The sequence below is a fragment of the Periplaneta americana genome, chromosome 5 (assembly GCF_040183065.1).
Source record: "Periplaneta americana isolate PAMFEO1 chromosome 5, P.americana_PAMFEO1_priV1, whole genome shotgun sequence".
Lineage (NCBI taxonomy): Eukaryota > Metazoa > Arthropoda > Insecta > Blattodea > Blattidae > Periplaneta > Periplaneta americana.
In genome coordinates, this window is record NC_091121.1 from 71,017,461 (window position 1) to 71,037,455 (window position 19,995).

Consider the following 19,995-nt stretch of genomic DNA (forward strand, 5'->3'; position numbering starts at 1 on the left):
AACAATATTGTATTTTTCTGTTCTTTTCATAATTTTTCTCTAATTATCTGACATATAACTCGATATAAAATACAGATTTATTATTATTATTAAAAAACAATTTCCCGAATTTCTTTAATTTCATAAAACCGGTATACATTCAACACAACACACATTACAAAGATGTATGTACCGGTAGTATTGGCAAATATATGTAAAATTTTCAGGATACCTCCTGGTAAATGAAGTTAAAGTAATGTGTTGAAATATTTTGGGAAACTAAGTAACAAGGTTCTAAATTATATTTTTTAATGAAATTAAATAAACTTAAATTAAATTAAATTCGAATACTTACCAAAATTATAAGCAGAATAAATTAAGCTAGATATTTACCTATACTTTTCTTTTACTGCAGACTGCAATAAATAAAAATAAATGCAATAATTTCGGTACATTCACATCGTATCATTTTACAGAAAGATATGACACAACAGATTATTTTCAAACTAGCCCAGAAATATAAAAATTATACCGTATTCTAGTAAGGGGTAATAAGAGAAAAAATTAACTTTAATATTCTTATTACCAGTATACAGTTTGTGGAAACAAAACATGTGAAAAGGATGGATACAAATAGGTTACCAAGGAGGAGCTTAGAATGGGTCATAACTGGGAAGAAGAAAAGAGGAATACCTAAGAAAACTTTCGCTGGAGGTTGTTATTAGCATGATGGAAACGATAAGATTAAGGATGGTGACTGTGAAGATAGAAATGGATGCAGGAAGAATATTCCAATTGTCTAAATATTGGGTACAAGAATACTGGGCTACACCTGTGATGCGATGAGATGAGATGAGATGAGATGAGATGAGATGAGATGAGATGAGATGAGATGAGATGAGATGAGATGAGATGAGATGAGATGAGATGAGATGAGATGAGATGAGATGAGATGAGATGAGATGAGATGAGATGCTAACCTTATGAAATCTCATAAAACAATTTATTCCTATTAACGAAATTACTTTCTCATTTACAGTAAGTACAGAAAATAAACTATGTGGTTAATTTTTAAATAAATGTAATAATTCTATATCGTGTAAGAATTAACCTATATTGTTTATATCAAGCTCCTTTCAGAAGTTCCAGATTAGACCATTATAAAACAAGGCTCTGTCACTTCACATTAAATTTTTACGATGTTAAACATACAATTCAAAATATCTTTATTAATCTTTGTCATGGACATTCGGAGTTTTAAAATAAATACAAACTCTTTCTGGCTGATATGAAACAAAATTTACCAACCAAACGAGAAATAAACATGATGAAGGCAAATATACAAATCACAATAAACCATAAATAAACAATACGAATCCTATTAGCAATTATGCACTTCAGCAGAGATCTTAAAGACGTAAGAAATATTTTGGTGCTGTTTCAATTACAATGTATGCAACTTAAAAGACTAAAATTACAAAAATAATGGACAGAATTTTATATTCATGTAAATGTGGCGGCCTCTATAGACCGAAATCAGGACTTATCCCAAAAATGAAACTAAAAGTGACCATAGATGCTTTTTCATATAGTATAATCACCTTTCCTAACTTCAGTCTATCACCTCACTTACTATTTTATTCTTTGTTATTGAAATCGGTACAAATTTTCTGAACTGCTTTGTTTTTGAGCCCAGTTAAAGCTTTCAAACAGACTAGTTTCAAAACAATTAAAATTAGCTATATGTCTTAAGATACTAAATTTAGCCAATACTCACAAAATGTAAATACTTCAGAAACAACAAATGTTTCACAGATGTTAATGTACATAAAAATAATAAATTGAAAATGCTAGGACAGAAAATATCATTGACAAAATTGTAAAATTATTTAATCTGTGTCACAAAGCTACTACCAGTAATGATTTTTTTTTAATTATCTACAAAACTAGGTACAATTTTATGGAGCAATTTGAACATTAACTTTGGATAAAGACATGCAAATACTTTACATATTTTATTCTGCCATAATTATAGTAAAAAAAAAAGAGAGTCAAATATATGTTTAAAAAATGCTTTAGACTTCATAAAATAGATTATTTGGCAGATAAAGAAAGGATGTGGAGCATAAACTGTGGAAAAACGGTCGTTACGTTTTTTATTTGTTAGTGGTAAGACGAATTCTGAATTTTCTCGAATCCGAATCTTGAAAGGTTCTCGACTCCCTTAAATCTCCCGAATCTCGAATCTCTCAAATCCTTCATATAAGAATAATAATAAAGAAAAAAAACTTTCCACTTAATAATGACAAGTTTCTAATGAAGCAAAATTTTATATCTGTGTTTAATGAAAAACAAATTTAAGAATACACATGTTTTAAAATATACCGGTACCCATATTTATTAAGGAGATAGAAATTAAATTTAGTAAATGAAATATATAAATACAACTCATGAATCTTGAGGAAGGTTATTAATGGAATTAATCAACGTTTTAATGAAGAAATTATTAATGATAATGGAGACATGCTAGTGGAATTTTGTTGTCAAAATAATTTAAGGATTAACAATACATTCTTCGATCATGACTTAAAATATAAATACACTTTTAGAGGTTCCCGAGGTACGGAATCGGTAATAGATTATATAATAACCAACAGAATGTTTAAACCCACGGAAATATTAGATGTGAGAACACTGAATTCGGCAGACATAGGCACTGATCATATGCTACTGCTTGGTAAGCTAAGATGGGATCTTCTAATAATTAAAAGGCAGAAGCCAGAATATATATATAAATTTAACATAGAATCAATGGACCATACGTCAATTAGAGATCTATATGCCAGACGTTTAGCATATAAAATCGAAGAAAATAAAATAGATATTAATGATAACGAGGAAACAGCATGGCATAAGATAAGAAACAACATTTTAAACACAGCTGAGGAGACACTAGGAAAGAGGAAGGTGAGAGTTTGTCCTCCTTCAGAAGGGTATAAAACGCCATGGTTTACAGAAGAAGTTAAACAAATAGCCCAACAAAAGAAGCAAGCTTTTATTAAATTTAGGAGTACACAAAAAATAGAAGATAGAGAGATATATAAGAAAATTAGAAATGAAACTAACATAAGAATAAGACAAATAAAAGAATCCCATTGGGAAGCATTTACAAAAGGAATGGAGTCGGATTTATATGGTGCGCAAAAAAAAGTTTGGCGAATGTTAAGAAATAGAAGAGCTGAGATAAATGAAACAATAAAAATAAATAAAATTAATGAATCGACATGGAAACAGCATTTCACACATCTCTATTCTGATGACATTATACTTGACAATGATAACCAGGAGACACAAATTACAGAAGAAATAATAAAGGAAGAAAGTGAAGAATTTCAAATAACAGAAGAAGATGTTCAAGTGGTTATAAAGGAACTAAAAGGAAGAAAGGCACCAGGAATGGATGAGATAAAGAACGAATTCCTAAAATATGGGGGAAAGAAACTAATAGAGGAAATAACTAAATTATTTAATATTATACGAAAAAATCAGAAAATCCCCAATGAATGGAAAACAAGTGTTACTATACCTATATACAAAAAAGGAAATAGGGACGACCCAGAGAATTATAGAGGAATTACTCTCCTTCCTTCTGTGTTAAAGTTACTAACGAAAATATTACACAGAAAACTTCTGTCATATATATGTATTAGTGATGAACAACAAGGATTCAGACCGAATAGAAGCACAACAGATGCAACATTTATAATAAGGCAAATAGTAGAAAAGGCAATTGAATATACAACACCTGTTTTTCTATGTTTTATAGATTTGACAAAAGCCTTTGATAGAGCTAAATTAGAAGATATAGTAGAAATCTTGCAAGAGAAAGAAATACCAAGAACAGTAATAAATTTGATAACGGATATAAATACAAATACTGAAACAAAGATTTCTATAAATGGGAAATTTACGGAAGGAATTAAGTGTGCAAAAGGAATAAAACAAGGAGATTCTCTAAGTCCTTTATTGTTTAATTTGATAATGGATAAAATTATACAAAATGTAAAGTGTCTTCCAGGTTACCAGATGGGAAATAAAAATTTTAACATAGTATGTTATGCTGATGACGCAGTTCTGATTGCCAGAACAGAGGATGAACTTCAACGATTACTTCATCGATTCGCGACAACAGCAGAAAAATTTAATATGGAAATTTCTACAAATAAAACTAAATGTATGTGTATATCTAAGAACCCAATAAGATGTAAATTGGAAGTTAATGGGAAAATTATACAACAAGTTATGGATTTTAAATATCTTGGAATACACATTTCTAGTTCTCGTAGATTGATTGATGAAGTAAGAACTCAGGTTTTTAAAGCATCGAGAATATCAGGATACTTAAGAGATGTCATCTGGAAAAACAAATATCTAAACACAGAAAGCAAAGTAAAAATTTATAAAACATGTGTACGACCAATAATGACATACGGAGCGGATACGAGAGCAGATACTAGCCAAACGAAACGACTCATGAGAACAGCAGAAATGAATACTTTAAGAGCCATAGTAAGCAAAACAAGATTTGACAGAGTTAGGAACCAGGATGTTAGGAAAGAATGTAATATTATAGATGTCGAGACTTTCATCACAACGAAGAAAAGGGAATGGAGCTCCCATGTGGATAGAACTGACAACACGAGACTTATTAAGGCAGCAAAGAACCTACGCCCTAGAGGAAAAAGAGAAGTGGGCAGACCTCTCAAGAGATGGAATGAGACGTAATCATCATTGACGTAGCGTGTGTAAACAAACAGGCTTATGCCTATAGAAAAGAAGAAGAAGAAGAAGAAGAATCTTGAGGTTCACTTTCATTTTCTCAACATAATATGACAAAAAATATTTGAATAACAGTTTATATTTTTGACATTACTGAAAACAGTGTGGCACTCAGGGCCGCCACAAGGTGATATTGATGATCCAAAATTGCAATAATTGCCTTTTTTGTTAGTGAACGCTTCAATTTGACGTCAGTGTTGTTAAAACTAATCTTTCCAAAGTTTTAATAATTTTTTAGGTTAAGATTCGAAAGATCCAAATGACGACAAACGCGAGTTTTCGAATCTCGAATCTTCTTCAAAATCCGCAAGATTCGAAGAATCAAATGTTCCATCACTAATATTATTGTGATACGAAATTAAAGGGGAAAAAATCGCTATCTTTTCCACGAAGCTGATGCCTTACAATATACGTAACTAGCTTTTCTGTAAGTGTTCGACTATTAAATCTTTTGCTACATTCGTATTACCAATTTGGACGAGATTGATTTCTTTGTGTTGTCATTTATGAAGAAATATTTTTGCTAGATGATAATCTTCTTTTTCAATAGAAACTCTATTTACATTATGCTTTGGTGTTTAAAACATTTTTATAAAAAGGACAAAAAATAAATTTCTAGAATATTTTATTTAGTATTCAGATGTAACATTATTTTTTGAATAGTAACCTAAACAAAATCGGGATATACCTCTATAAAGTCAAGACTAGTTTTACACTCTGCATGGAATTAAGGAAGTATATAATCTTGCAGTCTATTTCTATCCTATTTTGTAGAAAAGGTAGGCTACCAGTAGCCTATTACAATTTTAAATAAGAACAAAATTGATTCATGAACTAAACTGACAATAAATAGCTTTAACTTATTTTGGTTTTAGGCTACTTTAAAAGACAAAACATACCATACTTTGTAGCCTATTAATTTTAATCCACTCAAATGTCTGATTGAAACCTGAAACATACATTTGGTACTGGTATCCATATTTGGGACTTCATTATTCAACTGAATTAATCTAAAAAATTACAGAAATATTACACTATAACCTTTGGGAGCGACTATTTTCGAGATATGAACTAAAATGACACTACTATCTGCTTGTTAATTCCAAGAACACAACCCTAACCAACTTTAAAGTAGCACTGAAAATCTTACCTCGTGATAGACTCTTACTACCCATTTTACCTATTTGGTAGAATGACCTTGATCATCATTATGTTTGCCTGTAATGCTCAGAACATGTTCTAGATCAGTGGTTCTCAACCTATGATACCACTGGTGGTACGTGAACCACTGTGGGTTGATACTTAAAGTGTGAAATAAAAATATATAGATACTAGGTATCCTAAATTATAAACATATATACCGGTAGCTGTTTTCTGTATATTTTACGGAACACTCCATTAAATAAATTGAAATGGTAACTGTTTTTTAATTAAACACGCCAAAATAAAGCAATAAATTATTGGTACTGGAGCACAGAAACGTTTATTATGACCTTGGGAGCAACACTTGACGATTTGCCATTATAAATTTGGTTACCTACTGATACAGATAATGTCTTAAATTGAAAATAGTGGTACTTCACTGAAAAATTTATTTAGTAGGTTATTTTACGACGTTTTATCAACAGCTTAGGTTATTTAGCGTCTGAATGATATGAAGATGATAATGCTGGTGAAATGAGTCCAGGATCCAACATCGAAAGTTACCCAGCATTTGCTCATATTGGGTTGAGGGAAAACCCCAGAAAAAACCTCAACGAGGTAACTTGCCCCGACCAGGAATCGAACCTGGGCCACCTGGTTTCGCGGCTAGACGCTCTAACCGTTACTCCACAGGTGTGGACCCACTGAAAAAGGTTGAGAACCATTTGAAAAATATGAGAATGAAAGGTTTGAATTAATAATGATTACACGATCTATGCTCGGTTTGCAGTGAAAGACTGCCCTTGAGCACAAAACTATGAATAAATGAATCTGAAATATTAGGGCCTACGACAATGAGAGATGAACAAGAAATTTTACCAATTCTCATAAATCCATTAATAATGGATTGTATAAAGATTGTGTCAAAATTGGATTGCAAAACAAACTGTTGAATTTTAATATAATATAGGGATGAAGAAATTTCTTGAAATTCTAACCCTAACCGAAAGTTCTTAGTTTTCTTCCAGTTAAAAGACTTTCATCCCACATCACTTTCCCCTTGGTAATGGGGAATTCAGTTCACTACTCCGAAACTGAAGGTACAAATTTTATTATGTACCTAGTTTTTCTTATACATTTAGAAATGTTAATGCAACAATTTTAATACTATATAAGTACCAGTACTGATAACTTACAAACTATCTTACAAAACCAATCATAATGGTGACCATTGTTATTCTATCCCTATAAACGAGTCAAAATGTTTTAATTTGGACTCCATGTTAAAAACTAAATTTCCAATAGAAAATATCGTTACATTATATTCTTTCCCAAACATTTAAGGTGCAGAACCCTTTATACAGTGATAATTCCACAGTAATACCGGTAATAAATAGATGTTGTAAAACTTTTTATACAGAAATAAGAGTACACATATGCAGCGCATTAATATAGTAAGTAAGGCCATTAATGTACTTAAACTCAAGTTAAAAAAACTCAGTAAAGTAAAAGCATTACAAGTAAAATTTACCTGACCTTAACAAGTGATAGTAGGAGGAAGGAGAATAAAGTGTATAAGATTTGCTGACAATATGGCGTTGTTAGCAGAAGAGGAGATGGTACTAAGGGATATGCTACTAGAGCTAAATGACAGCTGTGAGCAGTATGAAATGAAGATAAATCCCAACAAGACGAAGATCATGGTCATAGGAAGAAAAGTAAAGAAGGTAAACTTGCGAATTCTAAATGAGGCAGTAGAGCAAGTGCACAGCTTCAAATACTTGGGGTTTATTATAAGCAATAACATAAGCTGCTGCCAGGAAGTCAAAGGAGAATAGCAATGGCAAAGGAAGTTTTTAACAGAAAAAGGAGCATCTTCTGCGGACCTCTGGAGAAATAACTAAGGAAGAGACTAGTAAAGTGCTTTCTGTGGAGTATAGCATTGTATGGGGCTGAAACATGGACATTGCGATGAAGTGAAGAGAAGCAAATAGAATAATTTTAAATCTGAAAATGGAGAAGGATGGAGTGTGTGAATTGGACAGACAGTATAAGAAACGAAGCTGTGTTGGAAAGAGTGGCTGAAGAAAGAATGACGCTGAAACTGATCAGAAAGAGGAAAAGGAATTGGCTGGGTCACGGCTGAGAAGAAACTGCCTTCTGAAGGATGCACTGGAAGGAATGGTGAACGGGAGAGGAATTTGGGGCAGAAGAAGATATCAGATGATAGACGACATTAAGATATATGGATGATAATATGAGGAGACAAAAAGGAAGGCAAAATATAGGAAAAACTGGAGAATGCTGTGTTTGCAATGAAAGACCTGCCCTGCTGTATGGACATGTGACTCTGCAGGCTGCTGTCTTGATTGTGACACCAGAAGATATCTATGCTGGATAATGTCACGTAAGAGTGCCGACATATCCAAAAGATAATGTAGAAAACATAATAAGAAACATGAGGTTGAGAATAAAAAGATAGTAAGGCTCAAAAATAATCAAGGCAGAATAGTAGAGAGATTCTCAATAATATAAAAGTAACATAAATTAATAAAGGCTAAATATGAAGATATGGCAGTACCAATTTGCAACTTGCATGGTAACGGACTAGCTGGAATGAAAACAGTAGCATTTTCAATTCCTTTCATTATTTCGTTTAGTGCTTGGAAAAAGAGGTCTTAACCAATATTATTGAAATGGGTATATTATATGTACTACTAATTTAGCCACTCAAAATATTACGAACGAAAAGTCTCGATATAAAAATTCATTTATGGCACCTGCGAGAATAATTTTTGAAATTCGAGGATTCTGCAGTGTTGTTTGGGAATCAATGTCATGTTTCAACAAAATAGTTATTTCTCACTACAACGCCAAAAGCATTTACAATGCGACATTTACTGTTTTGCAATCATATTTCTGTTAAGCTATGAAGTAAGCAAGTTACTATTGTTGTCGTCCAAGAGTGTGACAATGTTTGAATGTCTCTTTATCTCCCCCTTTCCCCCCAATCATCAACTTTATACACCAGCATTTTCGTATCTACACAGACACAAGGTAGTGATTATTACTATAATAAATGTATATGTAGGATCACTTCATATAAATAACTTACCTAATAATTTAGAGAATTCAGCAATTGTTTTACAAGGTATGCCAGAGCCAAAGCAATTTATGGACACTTTAAAAAATGCTTATTTTTTTCATTAAGGTTACACAACCTCGATGCTGGTAGGAAACAAGTTAACATAGTACATGTATTAAGTAATGGCACAGATAATGGCAGTATAGCTGTGACACTCAACGATCTCACTCCACAACAGCGCTTTGTCCTCGCACGTACACAATTAGTGATCTTGAGGTAGGGATGGGCACAACATTTACAGTGATTGCGAAGTACAAATTCCAGATTTGGCATTCTATGCACAATACAGAACTCCGACTTTAATGTATAGGGCTCACACTGACATTTAGACTGAAATGGCAAAATATCTTCTTCCATTGATTGTATTAGAATTTGACAAATAGTTTTACGTGTCCTAGAATCTTCCTTATTCTTAGAATTCAGAAGTAACTTCAGCTACGTAGGAAATAATACTCCATATAAGTTATTGAATGGATATAATATTTTGTCAAATATAATGATTGTTTTTAAAACTGCCCATCCCTGACATATTTTTTACTACAGTTTTGGCTATAGATTAATCTTTTGTTTTATATTATTTTAAAAATTCTGTCTGTACAAGCCACCTGCGATCTGGACATTTAAAACATGAAATTTAACAGCCTTACTATGGCCGTTTTTTAATCGTAACTCCATTCTAAAGACAAATATACATTGTCTGGGTGACCTCACTATAGAACCGCCAACCTAAATCACCTGCAGAGGTTTGTTGTCTATTGGCAGAATATCTGTTCTTTTGGAGTGCCACCAATTTTTAATTATATACATATTTAGTGCTGCAAACCACATCGTTAGCATATTTTTAAGCCCAGTGGATGTTGATTGATGGAATGCAATTATAACTATGAAATATACTGTTTTGTGTATTGTGTGTGCAAGTAGAGTTGCCTGTCACTCGGTTTCAGGAAACATACAATTGTCACTATCATAATCACTAATGTGCCGATCGTCACACCCATCACAAAGTTTGATATGAACTCAAAATCTCACAACAGTTAAATTCAGTCATGTCAACATTGTACAGTTATTATTTACAAGAGTAATTCCAAGATATACTATGTCATGAATGATAACGCTGGCCTCATATACACACTTTCATTTTACACCCAGAACGGAGTTCCTCTCCACAGCGTCCTTGCAACAGGCAAGGTCTGGGAAAGCCAAGTTAAGCTGATACATCTTGAGGGACAATGTGATCATTGGTGACAAAACATTTGCACAAGAACATTACATTAATACACATTTTATATACACTGGACTGTCGAAGTCAGAAATCTGCTCCCAATACACGAGATGCAAAACACTCTTTTCATTGCCACAAAGACTTGGGAACGGGATACAATAAGATGATGCCTAATAGGATGCTGAAGAGTTCCAGAATCGGACAAGTAGGTAGAATGAAAGTTGTGCCTGTCAACATTTACCTTGTCAGTCGAGAGAAGAGGTAACAAGAAATTTCTACAGTTGCCTTTTTTTTTTTAAATTAAGGTGTGTCGGGGATCAAGCTAATCTTGCCCACAGATACGGGAATGACGGGTAAGACTAGGACACCTACACAATACGTTTCGAGACCAATTTTAAGTTTCAAGCGAAACAATTAATTTGCAAATGGTTGTATTTCTTATTTTTTTAGTAAATGTCAGATTTTTTTCCTTTTTAGACACAAGATATTTCAAATGTGGAGGGATGTAAACAAAATATGTAGGCAAAGACTGTATTCTAAATCTATTTGATAATAACTGGAGAAAGATATCTAATCAAACATGACTTCTCTTCAAATTACTTACAAGTTCATTGTGCCTTTACTTTTAAAGCACACTTCCACCACAGGAAGACGTGTTTCTTTGAGTTTCAATTTTTTTATTGTCAGTACTGTACCTTCTTCAATCTATGCATTCTGTATGACTCCTGTTTCACAATAGTGAGTTCTCTGCATTTCATATCGGAAATAAGTTACGTCTTTCCTCTTAAAAGTTTTATTGCTGCGAAAGTCTAATACTTGCTTTAACAAACCTGCAGTTCACAGCTGAAATATTCCACTCGAGTTTTGTGTTGTTTTTCATACTGTGACTACAGACAAACCACTCGTGTTCACACGGCCTGGCTGTCGACATTTTGAAACACAGCACAGATACAGAACCTAATCAGCAGTCCAGGCATCCGATGTCTATGGTCCATTTCTTACGGCAGTGCATTTGCGAACAGGAAGGAACTTGTATTGTGCGATGAAAGTGCAGCACTCACTGTGGAACTCACTATTTGGCAATACTTGCGTAGTTATCCTATGTGACGGGGAAATAAGGGCGTACGTCTTGGTATACAGGCTGTAGCTTGTGGAACAATCGTCTTGACTAGGTTGGTGGGACTGGTGAGACTATCTCCATGATGTCTTCAAGTTGGTGGTGGTGTGTTGTTAGGGCTCACTGCTTCTAAACTGTCTCGGTCAACCTGCAAGACAGCAATGCCATCAGTAGATCTAAACTCAGATCGCACTAAATAAATTGACATGCTCATTACTATCATGTACAGCATAACAAAGTTGTGACTGTGACTGTGAGACACAACTAAAGCAGAAAAAGTTTCTCTAACCCAAATGGCCTTTCTAAAAAGTACTCTCTAAGCCGTGAGGTACAGAATTAAAAAATTAAGAATTACATTCTGCACATTTATGGCTTTTCAATATACTGTATATTTTACTTTAAGCATACAAAACATACTCTTTCCCTTTCGTTATCATAACAATTACGGTACATACAATTCTAAGTCCAAACTAGTTATGAAATATTTTGGTACATTACCATAGCTTATAAAATTTCCATTATTACAGGGCTGCATAAGATTTGTTGATGGTATGGCTTTGTTAGCATAAGAGGAGAAGACACTAAGGGACATGCTACTGGAGCTAAATGACAGCTGTGAGCAGTATGCAAGCAAGACGAAGACATATTTCATATTCTAGCTGTGAAACAATGTACGAATACCTTAGAATGTAAATAAATACAATACAATACAGTACAAAGACCATGTTGTCGGAAGAAAAATAAAAAAGATAAACGTGTGAATACTAAATGAGGCAGTAGAGCAAGTGGACTGCTTAAAATATTGTACTTGGGGTATACTATAAGCAGTAACAAGAACTACTGACAGGAAATTAAAAGAAGGATAGCAATGGCAAAGGAAGTCTTAATAGAAAAAGGAGCCTCTTCTGCTGACCTCTGGAAAAAGAACTAAGAAAGAGACTAGTGAGATGCTTTGTGTGGAGTAAGGCATTATATGGTGCAGTAACATGGACATTACGATGAAGTGAAGAGAACTGATTAGAAGCATTGAAATGTGGATATGGAGAAGAATGGAGCGTGTGAAATGAACAGATAGAATAAGAAATGAAGCTGTGTTGGAAAGAGTGGGTGAAGAAAGAATGATGCAGAAGCTGATCAGGAAGAGAAAAAGGAATTGGTTGGGTCACTGGATGAGAAGAAACTGCCTACTGAAGGATGCATTGGAGGGAATGGTGAACGGGAGAAGAGTTCAGTGCAGAAGAAGATATCAGCTGATAGACATTAAGATATATGGACCATATGCGGAGACTAAAAGGAAGAGAGAAAAAAGAAAAGATTAGAGAATGCTGGTTTTGTAGTGAAAGACCTGCCCTTGGGCAGAACAGTATGTATGTATGTATGTATGTATGTATGTATGTATGTATGTATGTATGTATGTATGTATGTATGTATGTATGTATGTATGTATGTATGTATGTATGTATGTATGTATGTATGTATGTATGTATAGTGTATGTGTGTGTATGTATGTATGTATGTATGTATGTATGTATGTATGTATGTATGTATGTATGTATGTATGTATTTAGTGGTAGTCCACAGACCCCTGGCAGTCCACATAACCCATCCAGCGGTCCATGACACTTGGAGAACAGACTTGGTAATGTACAATACGGATTGTATTGTATTTATTTACATTCCATGGTATTCGTACATCACTTCACAGCTAGAATATGGAACCTGTGAAAAAAAATCTTAATAGTACTGTAAAGTCTTAATTGTAATCACAGTCTAGTTGAAATATATATAATCTACTAGTACAATACAAAGGTTTAGTATCAATACTTAATACAAGTAACAACTAGGAGTTACACCCATGATTGATTTCTTAAACAAATACAGAACTGGAAGAGCCAATGTGGAAAGGACACTGAGGAGCGATGGCCAGTATATTACCCTACTGGAAAACGATCTATCAGAAGACCTATGAAGAGATGGCAGGAAACCATAGAGATCACAATGGATCACTTGGTCCAAGGCTTGATTGGATGATGATGATGATGATAATGATGACTTAATACAAGACAGAAATACTCATGAAACGTTGTTGAATGTCATAAATTCACCTACAGAATAGAAGGCGTGAGAAATTACTTCTTTAACTTGACCCTAAATAATCTTATGTTTTGAGTTTGATTTTTTATATCCATAGGGACGCTGTTAAAAATTTTTACTGCCATATAACGCACTCCTTTTTGATAGCACGACAGACTTGCTGATGGAGTATGAAAGTCATTTTTTGGCGCATATTTATGCTATGAACTTTTGAATTATTTTATCGATTAAGAAACAGATTCCTATAAATATCGGTAAAGAACAGTTAAAGAACACTGTACTTAAGATATCAGCTACATAGCATTCCTACCTATTTGATTTCTTTCGCAACTATCCTATCATAAAGAACTAACCTCATTCTGTTGATGAACTGAGCCGTTATGCCTGGTGTTCTGGTCATCCTCACACAAGTCCAGAAGAGCAGGACCCAGCGTCATGAGATCAGGCTCTGTGTACTCTTGCAGCAGGCGGACACTTCGTTCACTCTGACACAGACACATAACACGTCATAGCATTTAAAAGCACAAGCCATATTTTAAGTAATCCTATTACACATACTGTACTTCATATTTTGGATGACAAAAAGGATGTATGATGATGATGATGATGATGATGATGATGATGATGATGATGATGATGCACAACATCTCGTAGAGAGCCAAGGTCGACCAGCCAACTGCTAGCCTCACATCCGCATCCTTAGCAGAGGCGAAGATCATTCAACAAGTACAGGGTATCGTGTGGTTAGCTCATTGATCCTCCCCTAGGTTTATCATTCCATGAACTCAAGCCCAACCATCAGCAATAACTGAAGTGATACTTCTAATGGACAAGATCAGAGGGTAACGGTAAAAATGGAGGAAATGCCATTTGAGCATGCTGACCTGCCATGACATGGCATAAGCGTCCCCTAAATTGTGAAGAAGGGATATGGTAGGTGGAGTTATCTGACAATCCTCCTGCTGGCTAGGTAGAGTTACCAGACGTCTGGAAAATCCCAGACATAACCTTCTGTCCGGCACTCAGAGGGAATTTCTGAAAAATCTTTAATGTTCTACATTTTGAGAAACAAACATTCATTATTATAACGTACCGAAGTACATATATATCTCCGTGCAGAAATTCTGCGTCAACATATGATGAAAGATGAGTGGAACAGAGAAAAATTCTCTCCAGCACCGGGATTTGAACCCGGATTTTCAGCTCTATGTGCTGATGCTCTTTCCACTAAGCCACACCGGATTCCCATCCCGATGTCGGATTGAATCCTCTCAGTTTAAGTTCCACATCTTGGATTCCCTCTAGTGGCCTACCCTCATGCACTGCGTCATGGATGTATGACAGTGGCACAATGTCCACACATGTGCGGAGGTGCACTCGTTATGAGTGACTAAGTCACCAGGATCTCTGTTCCACTCATCTTTCATCATATAATGACGCAGAATTTCTGTACGGAAATATCATATGTACTTCGGTACATCATAATAATATATGATATGTGAAAAATAATCACTTAGTGATTTAAGACGGCGCTTACTCCGTTGGATCCCGGCCACTTAGTCACTCATAACGAGTGCACTTCTGCACATGTATGGACATTGTGCCACTGTCATACATCTATGACGCAGTGCATGACTGTAGGCCAGTAGAGGGAATCCAAGATGTGAAACTGAGAGGATTCAATCCGACATGGGGATGGGAATCCGGTGTGGCTTAGTGGATAGAGCGTCAGCACGTAGAGCTGAAAATCCAGGTTCAAATCCTGGTGCCAGAGAGAATTTTTCTCTGTTCCACTCATCTTTCATCAAACATTCATTAGTTTTAAGATGAAATAGTGACTTGGGAAGGAACAGAATTAGCCACAACTCATTACAAGAACATGGCTATCATTAAAGATCATAGTCATTCAATAATCTTTGCTCTAGTGGCAGTGGGCAGAAGATGTTACAACAATGTAATGAGCAGGGAAAGGATTTATATGTAAATACATATTTACTTATAAAGCTAATATAATTTATATTTTGCATTATCTTTATGTTTCACAATGTGTAGGGTTGAAAAATCCTACTTTTATTTTCCATATTTTTCCATATTTTAGAGTTTAGTACATATTTTCGTTAATTTCCATATATTTTCCATATTTCATATAAAACAGTCCATATTATATTAGGTTTAACAATAAAACAAAACAAAATTCCATTAACTTTTAAAAATACATTTCAACAATAGAGATTTAAACACATGTTCAGTAATCCCTTTAACATCAGAGTTATTTGAAAATTAGCAGTCCTATCAACAATGGGAAAGTAAGTTACAAAACTGTATTAATTTAATTTAAAATTTTTAACAGACTTCAGTTGTGCAGCTCAACAGTTAAATGCCAGTCAGAGTACACATAGGTTCAGTTTTGTAAATCATACTATAAAGACGGTAAATATGCCAAAAGTACGTCATTCAGTCAATTTAAAATCAAAACTAACAAGTTACATTTCAGAATTTAAAGAAGATGGTTTATCAACTGACAATAAAATATTATTTTGTAATTTGTGTCAGTGTGCAGTATCATCTACACAAAAGTTCCTGGTGCAACAACACATTACAACTAGTAAACATCAGGCCAACAAACAACTAAATTCCAAGCAGAGACAATTGTTTTTAACACAACCAACAACATCGAATGTAAGATCTGAGTTTAACATCGACCTGTGCCGTTCTCTCATCTCTGCTGATATTCCTCTCTACAAACTAAAGAATAAGGTCTTCAGGGAATTCCTTGAAAAATATACTCAACATACAATCCCGGATGAGTCAACACTTAGGAAGACGTATGCTCCATCCATCTACGATGAGACAATACAGAAGATAAGAGATGAAATTAAAGATAGTTCAATTTGGGTTTCCATTGATGAGACTCCCGACAAAGAAGGTAGACTTGTTGGTAATGTAGTTATCGGTTTGTTAAGTGAACAATATTCTGAACGAATTCTTTTACATTGTGATGTTCTAGAAAAGTGCAATAACAAAACTATAGTTAAACTGTTCAACGAAGCTATGGGTATCCTGTGGCCAAAGGGTATTATGTACGATAATGTGTTATTCTTTATTAGCGATGCTGCCCCTTATATGGTCAAAGCTGGACAAGCATTATCTGTTGTATATCCTAAATTGACTCATTTTACTTGTGTGGCGCATGCATTTCATCGTGTGGCAGAAGTGGTCAGAGACAATTTCCCTAAAGTAGATTTGTTGATTTCATCAGTGAAAAAAGTATTTCTCAAAGCTCCCAGTAGAGTTAACGTGTTGAAAGAAATGTACCCTGAAATTCCATTGCCACCAAAGCCAATTTTAACTAGATGGGGTACATGGCTAGAAGCAGTTGAATATTATGCCGAACATATAGACTCTATTAACAATGTTCTCCTTGCATTGGACTCTGAAGATGCAGTCTCAATTGATACTGCGAAAACAGTTACCTGTGACATAAGTGTGAAGAATGACTTAGCTCACATTCAGCATACATTTTCATGCATCATAAAAACGCTCAAAAGTCTCCAAAATAGGCACCTTTCACTATCTGAAAGTTTTGAAATTATAAATAGTACTGTGGAACAACTGAATCGTGGTAGAGGTAAAGTTGCAGATGCAGTAAGAGCTAAGGTGGACACTGTACTTTCAAAAAACCCTGGATATGAAGAACTACAAAAGGTTGTTGCTGTGATGAGTGGTGAATCAACAGTGAAGATTAACTTGGACTTATCCCCAGCAGACATTGTGAAATTGAATTATGTACCAGTTACTTCTTGTGACGTCGAACGCTCTTTTAGTCAGTATAAATCTATCCTCAGAGACAATAGAAGAAGATTCACTTTTCAGCACTTGAAAGAAATGTTTGTAACCTATTGTTATGGTAACAGACAATAAAAATTGTGTTTTGTTGAAACTACATTGGAAGATAAGGTACGTCCATTATATTTTTTGTTTAGTTTGATTAAAATGTACCAATATTTAACGTACATAGTCATTTTTTTATAATTTTAAGTCCATATTTAATTCCATATTTTGGTAAAAATCCATATTTAATTCCATATTTTGGTAAAAATAACTACATATATATTTACATATTTCATATATTTTTAGTCCATATAAATCCGTTCCCTGGTAATGAGCAACCTTGCACGCCACAAATATCTCCTTTATAATAAAAGCAGTCGGCTTACCTCTTCTTTCAGCTTCTCCATCAGTCGCCGTCTGTCAGCATGCAGCTGATCGGCCTCCTCTGCTTGTCGAGCAGTTCGAATCCCTGACACTTCTAGTAGTGCCAGATGGGCATCCTTCTCACTTATAGCAGCTTCAAGAGCCTCTTGTCTGTAACAGTCAATGATACACCTTTAAAGTTATCTATTACTGTAATGTTAGTTGCATCAAGATTTCTCCGAACAAGAAAACTGGATAATTTTTCTGTGTGGAACTTCTCTGCATTAATAAGTAGGGGAGGTTTCAATAATTTATTTGTATAGTTTAACGAAAGTATGATTGTAAATTGAATTAATCTGTTTACTTTGTATTGTATATGTTTGTACAGTATGGCTGATGAACTGTATGTGCTTTAAATTGAATAGTAATCTGTATACCTCTATTGATAATTGTTTATGTTTCTAATTTGAAGTAATTTGCAGGATATATATTATTGATTTCTGTTTATCTCAACTGATTGAATTGTTTATGCCTTAAATTGAATTAACTTGTTATGTATTATATTTTATAACTGAACTGATGAATAATCGTTTGGGTTTGTAAATTTAACAATCTAATTGGCTATGTACTGAATATTTTTAGTAGAGCCATCAATGTAGCTCAGTCGGCAGACTTGCTGGCCTGCTCATCTGGAGCTGTGCTCGGGCTTGGGATGGATCCTCCGTTTGGTCCCACTGGTTTCTTCCGAGGTTTCCCCCAACTGTGGGACTGATGCCAGATGGTCTATGGCGAGTCCTCGGTCTCACTTCATTTCACCCACTTTGATCTGATTACCTGGTTGAGTTTTTTTCCGAGGTTTTCCCCAACCATAAGGCAAATGCCAAGTAATCTTTTGGCGAATCCTCGGGCCTCACCTCATCTCACTATATCTCGCCAAAATATTGTAAAAAATTGTAGAAAATTGTAAAAATTGTAAAATATTGTAAAAACTGTAATTGTAACTGTAATCTTGTAAAATTTTTACTTGTTCCACATATTAAAGGTTCATTGCTAATGTAAGATCTATGGAATATAATAAATGAAATGAAAAAAAAAAAATAAAATAAAAAAATGAAACACAAGTTCCTGATGATTATTATACGTAACACACTTCAATATGTCACATTGACACAAAGTAAGTAGAACAACGTTTTTTCATAGTTTGAAGCAGACATACAGATAAGCTGGTTGTTGCTGCACCTACTGTTGCAATTTAAAAATACGCTATTTCAGTGAAAGCATTGTTAAAATGGTCTTATGAGCAGACAGTGTAAGCAGCCATTGGATGCATGGATTCGTTCGAGCAGACAGTGCACTAAACTAGTCACAAATTTGCTGCTAAAAAGCGCCACTTTTCTATGCATAGGCTAGTGTGCATTTGCTGTTGATATACCTGGTGAGTTGAACTCCTGTGCATCGACACATTGTGGCTTGTGGTTCAAATTCAGCCAGTGCTCGTGATCTCAAACCAGACAGTAATTTTACTTATTTGTAGCAGAGTTAAGGCCTGCTCCCACTATATAGAAATGCAACTAATGGAATCGAAGCAAAGAGAAGAAATTTTCATTCTGCTGTTCACATCTAGGAGAATCTATTCAAATGGCGCGTTTAATAGTGATGACTGCATTATGTGAAGAAGCAGAGAAATAAGAGTAACGAAATATGAAAATAAACAGGAAATCTTGGATTCATCAAATTCGAAAAGACAAGAGAAACAAATGAGAATTTTCAACATTTTTTCAATATTTTCTACACGATAAATCAAATTTGTTCAGAATGATTAGAGTCTGCTGTCCAAAAATCTGAAAGTTAGAATTTATAAAACAGTTATATTACCGGTTCTTCTGTATGGTTGTGAAACTTGGACTCTCACTCTGAGAGAGGAACATAGGTTAAGGGTGTTTGAGAATAAGGTGCTTAGGAAAATATTTGGGGCTAAGCAGGATGAAGTTACAGGAGAATGGAGAAAGTTACACAACACAGAACTGCACGCATTGTATTCTTCACCTGACATAATTAGGAACATTAAATCAAGACGTTTGAGATGGGCAGGGCATGTAGCACGTATGGGCGAATCCAGAAATGCATATAGAGTGTTAGTTGGGAGACTGGAGGGAAAAAGACCTTTAGGGAGGCCGAGACGTAGATGGGAGGATAATATTAAAATGGATTTGAGGGAGGTGGGGTATGATGATAGAGACTGGATTAATCTTGCACAGGATA

At 34.5% G+C, this 19,995-nt stretch overlaps 1 protein-coding gene across 6 annotated transcripts in view; it reads right to left on the reverse strand.

Annotated features, from left to right (window-relative positions):
- Window positions 1-1,188: 1,188 nt before the first annotated feature.
- The window catches only part of LOC138699820 (trichohyalin-like), a 412,868-nt gene continuing 394,061 nt past the window's right edge, over window positions 1,189-19,995 (reverse strand). For all 6 annotated transcript variants that reach the window (XM_069825999.1, XM_069826003.1, XM_069825997.1 and 3 more), the window contains 3 exons: window positions 17,757-17,904; window positions 13,893-14,024; window positions 1,189-11,593 (listed from right to left, as the gene is read on the reverse strand). In XM_069825999.1, the coding sequence (XP_069682100.1) occupies window positions 11,537-11,593; window positions 13,893-14,024; window positions 17,757-17,904 (337 nt within the window). In that variant the 3' untranslated portion in view covers window positions 1,189-11,536. The remainder of the gene's footprint in view (window positions 11,594-13,892; window positions 14,025-17,756; window positions 17,905-19,995) is intronic.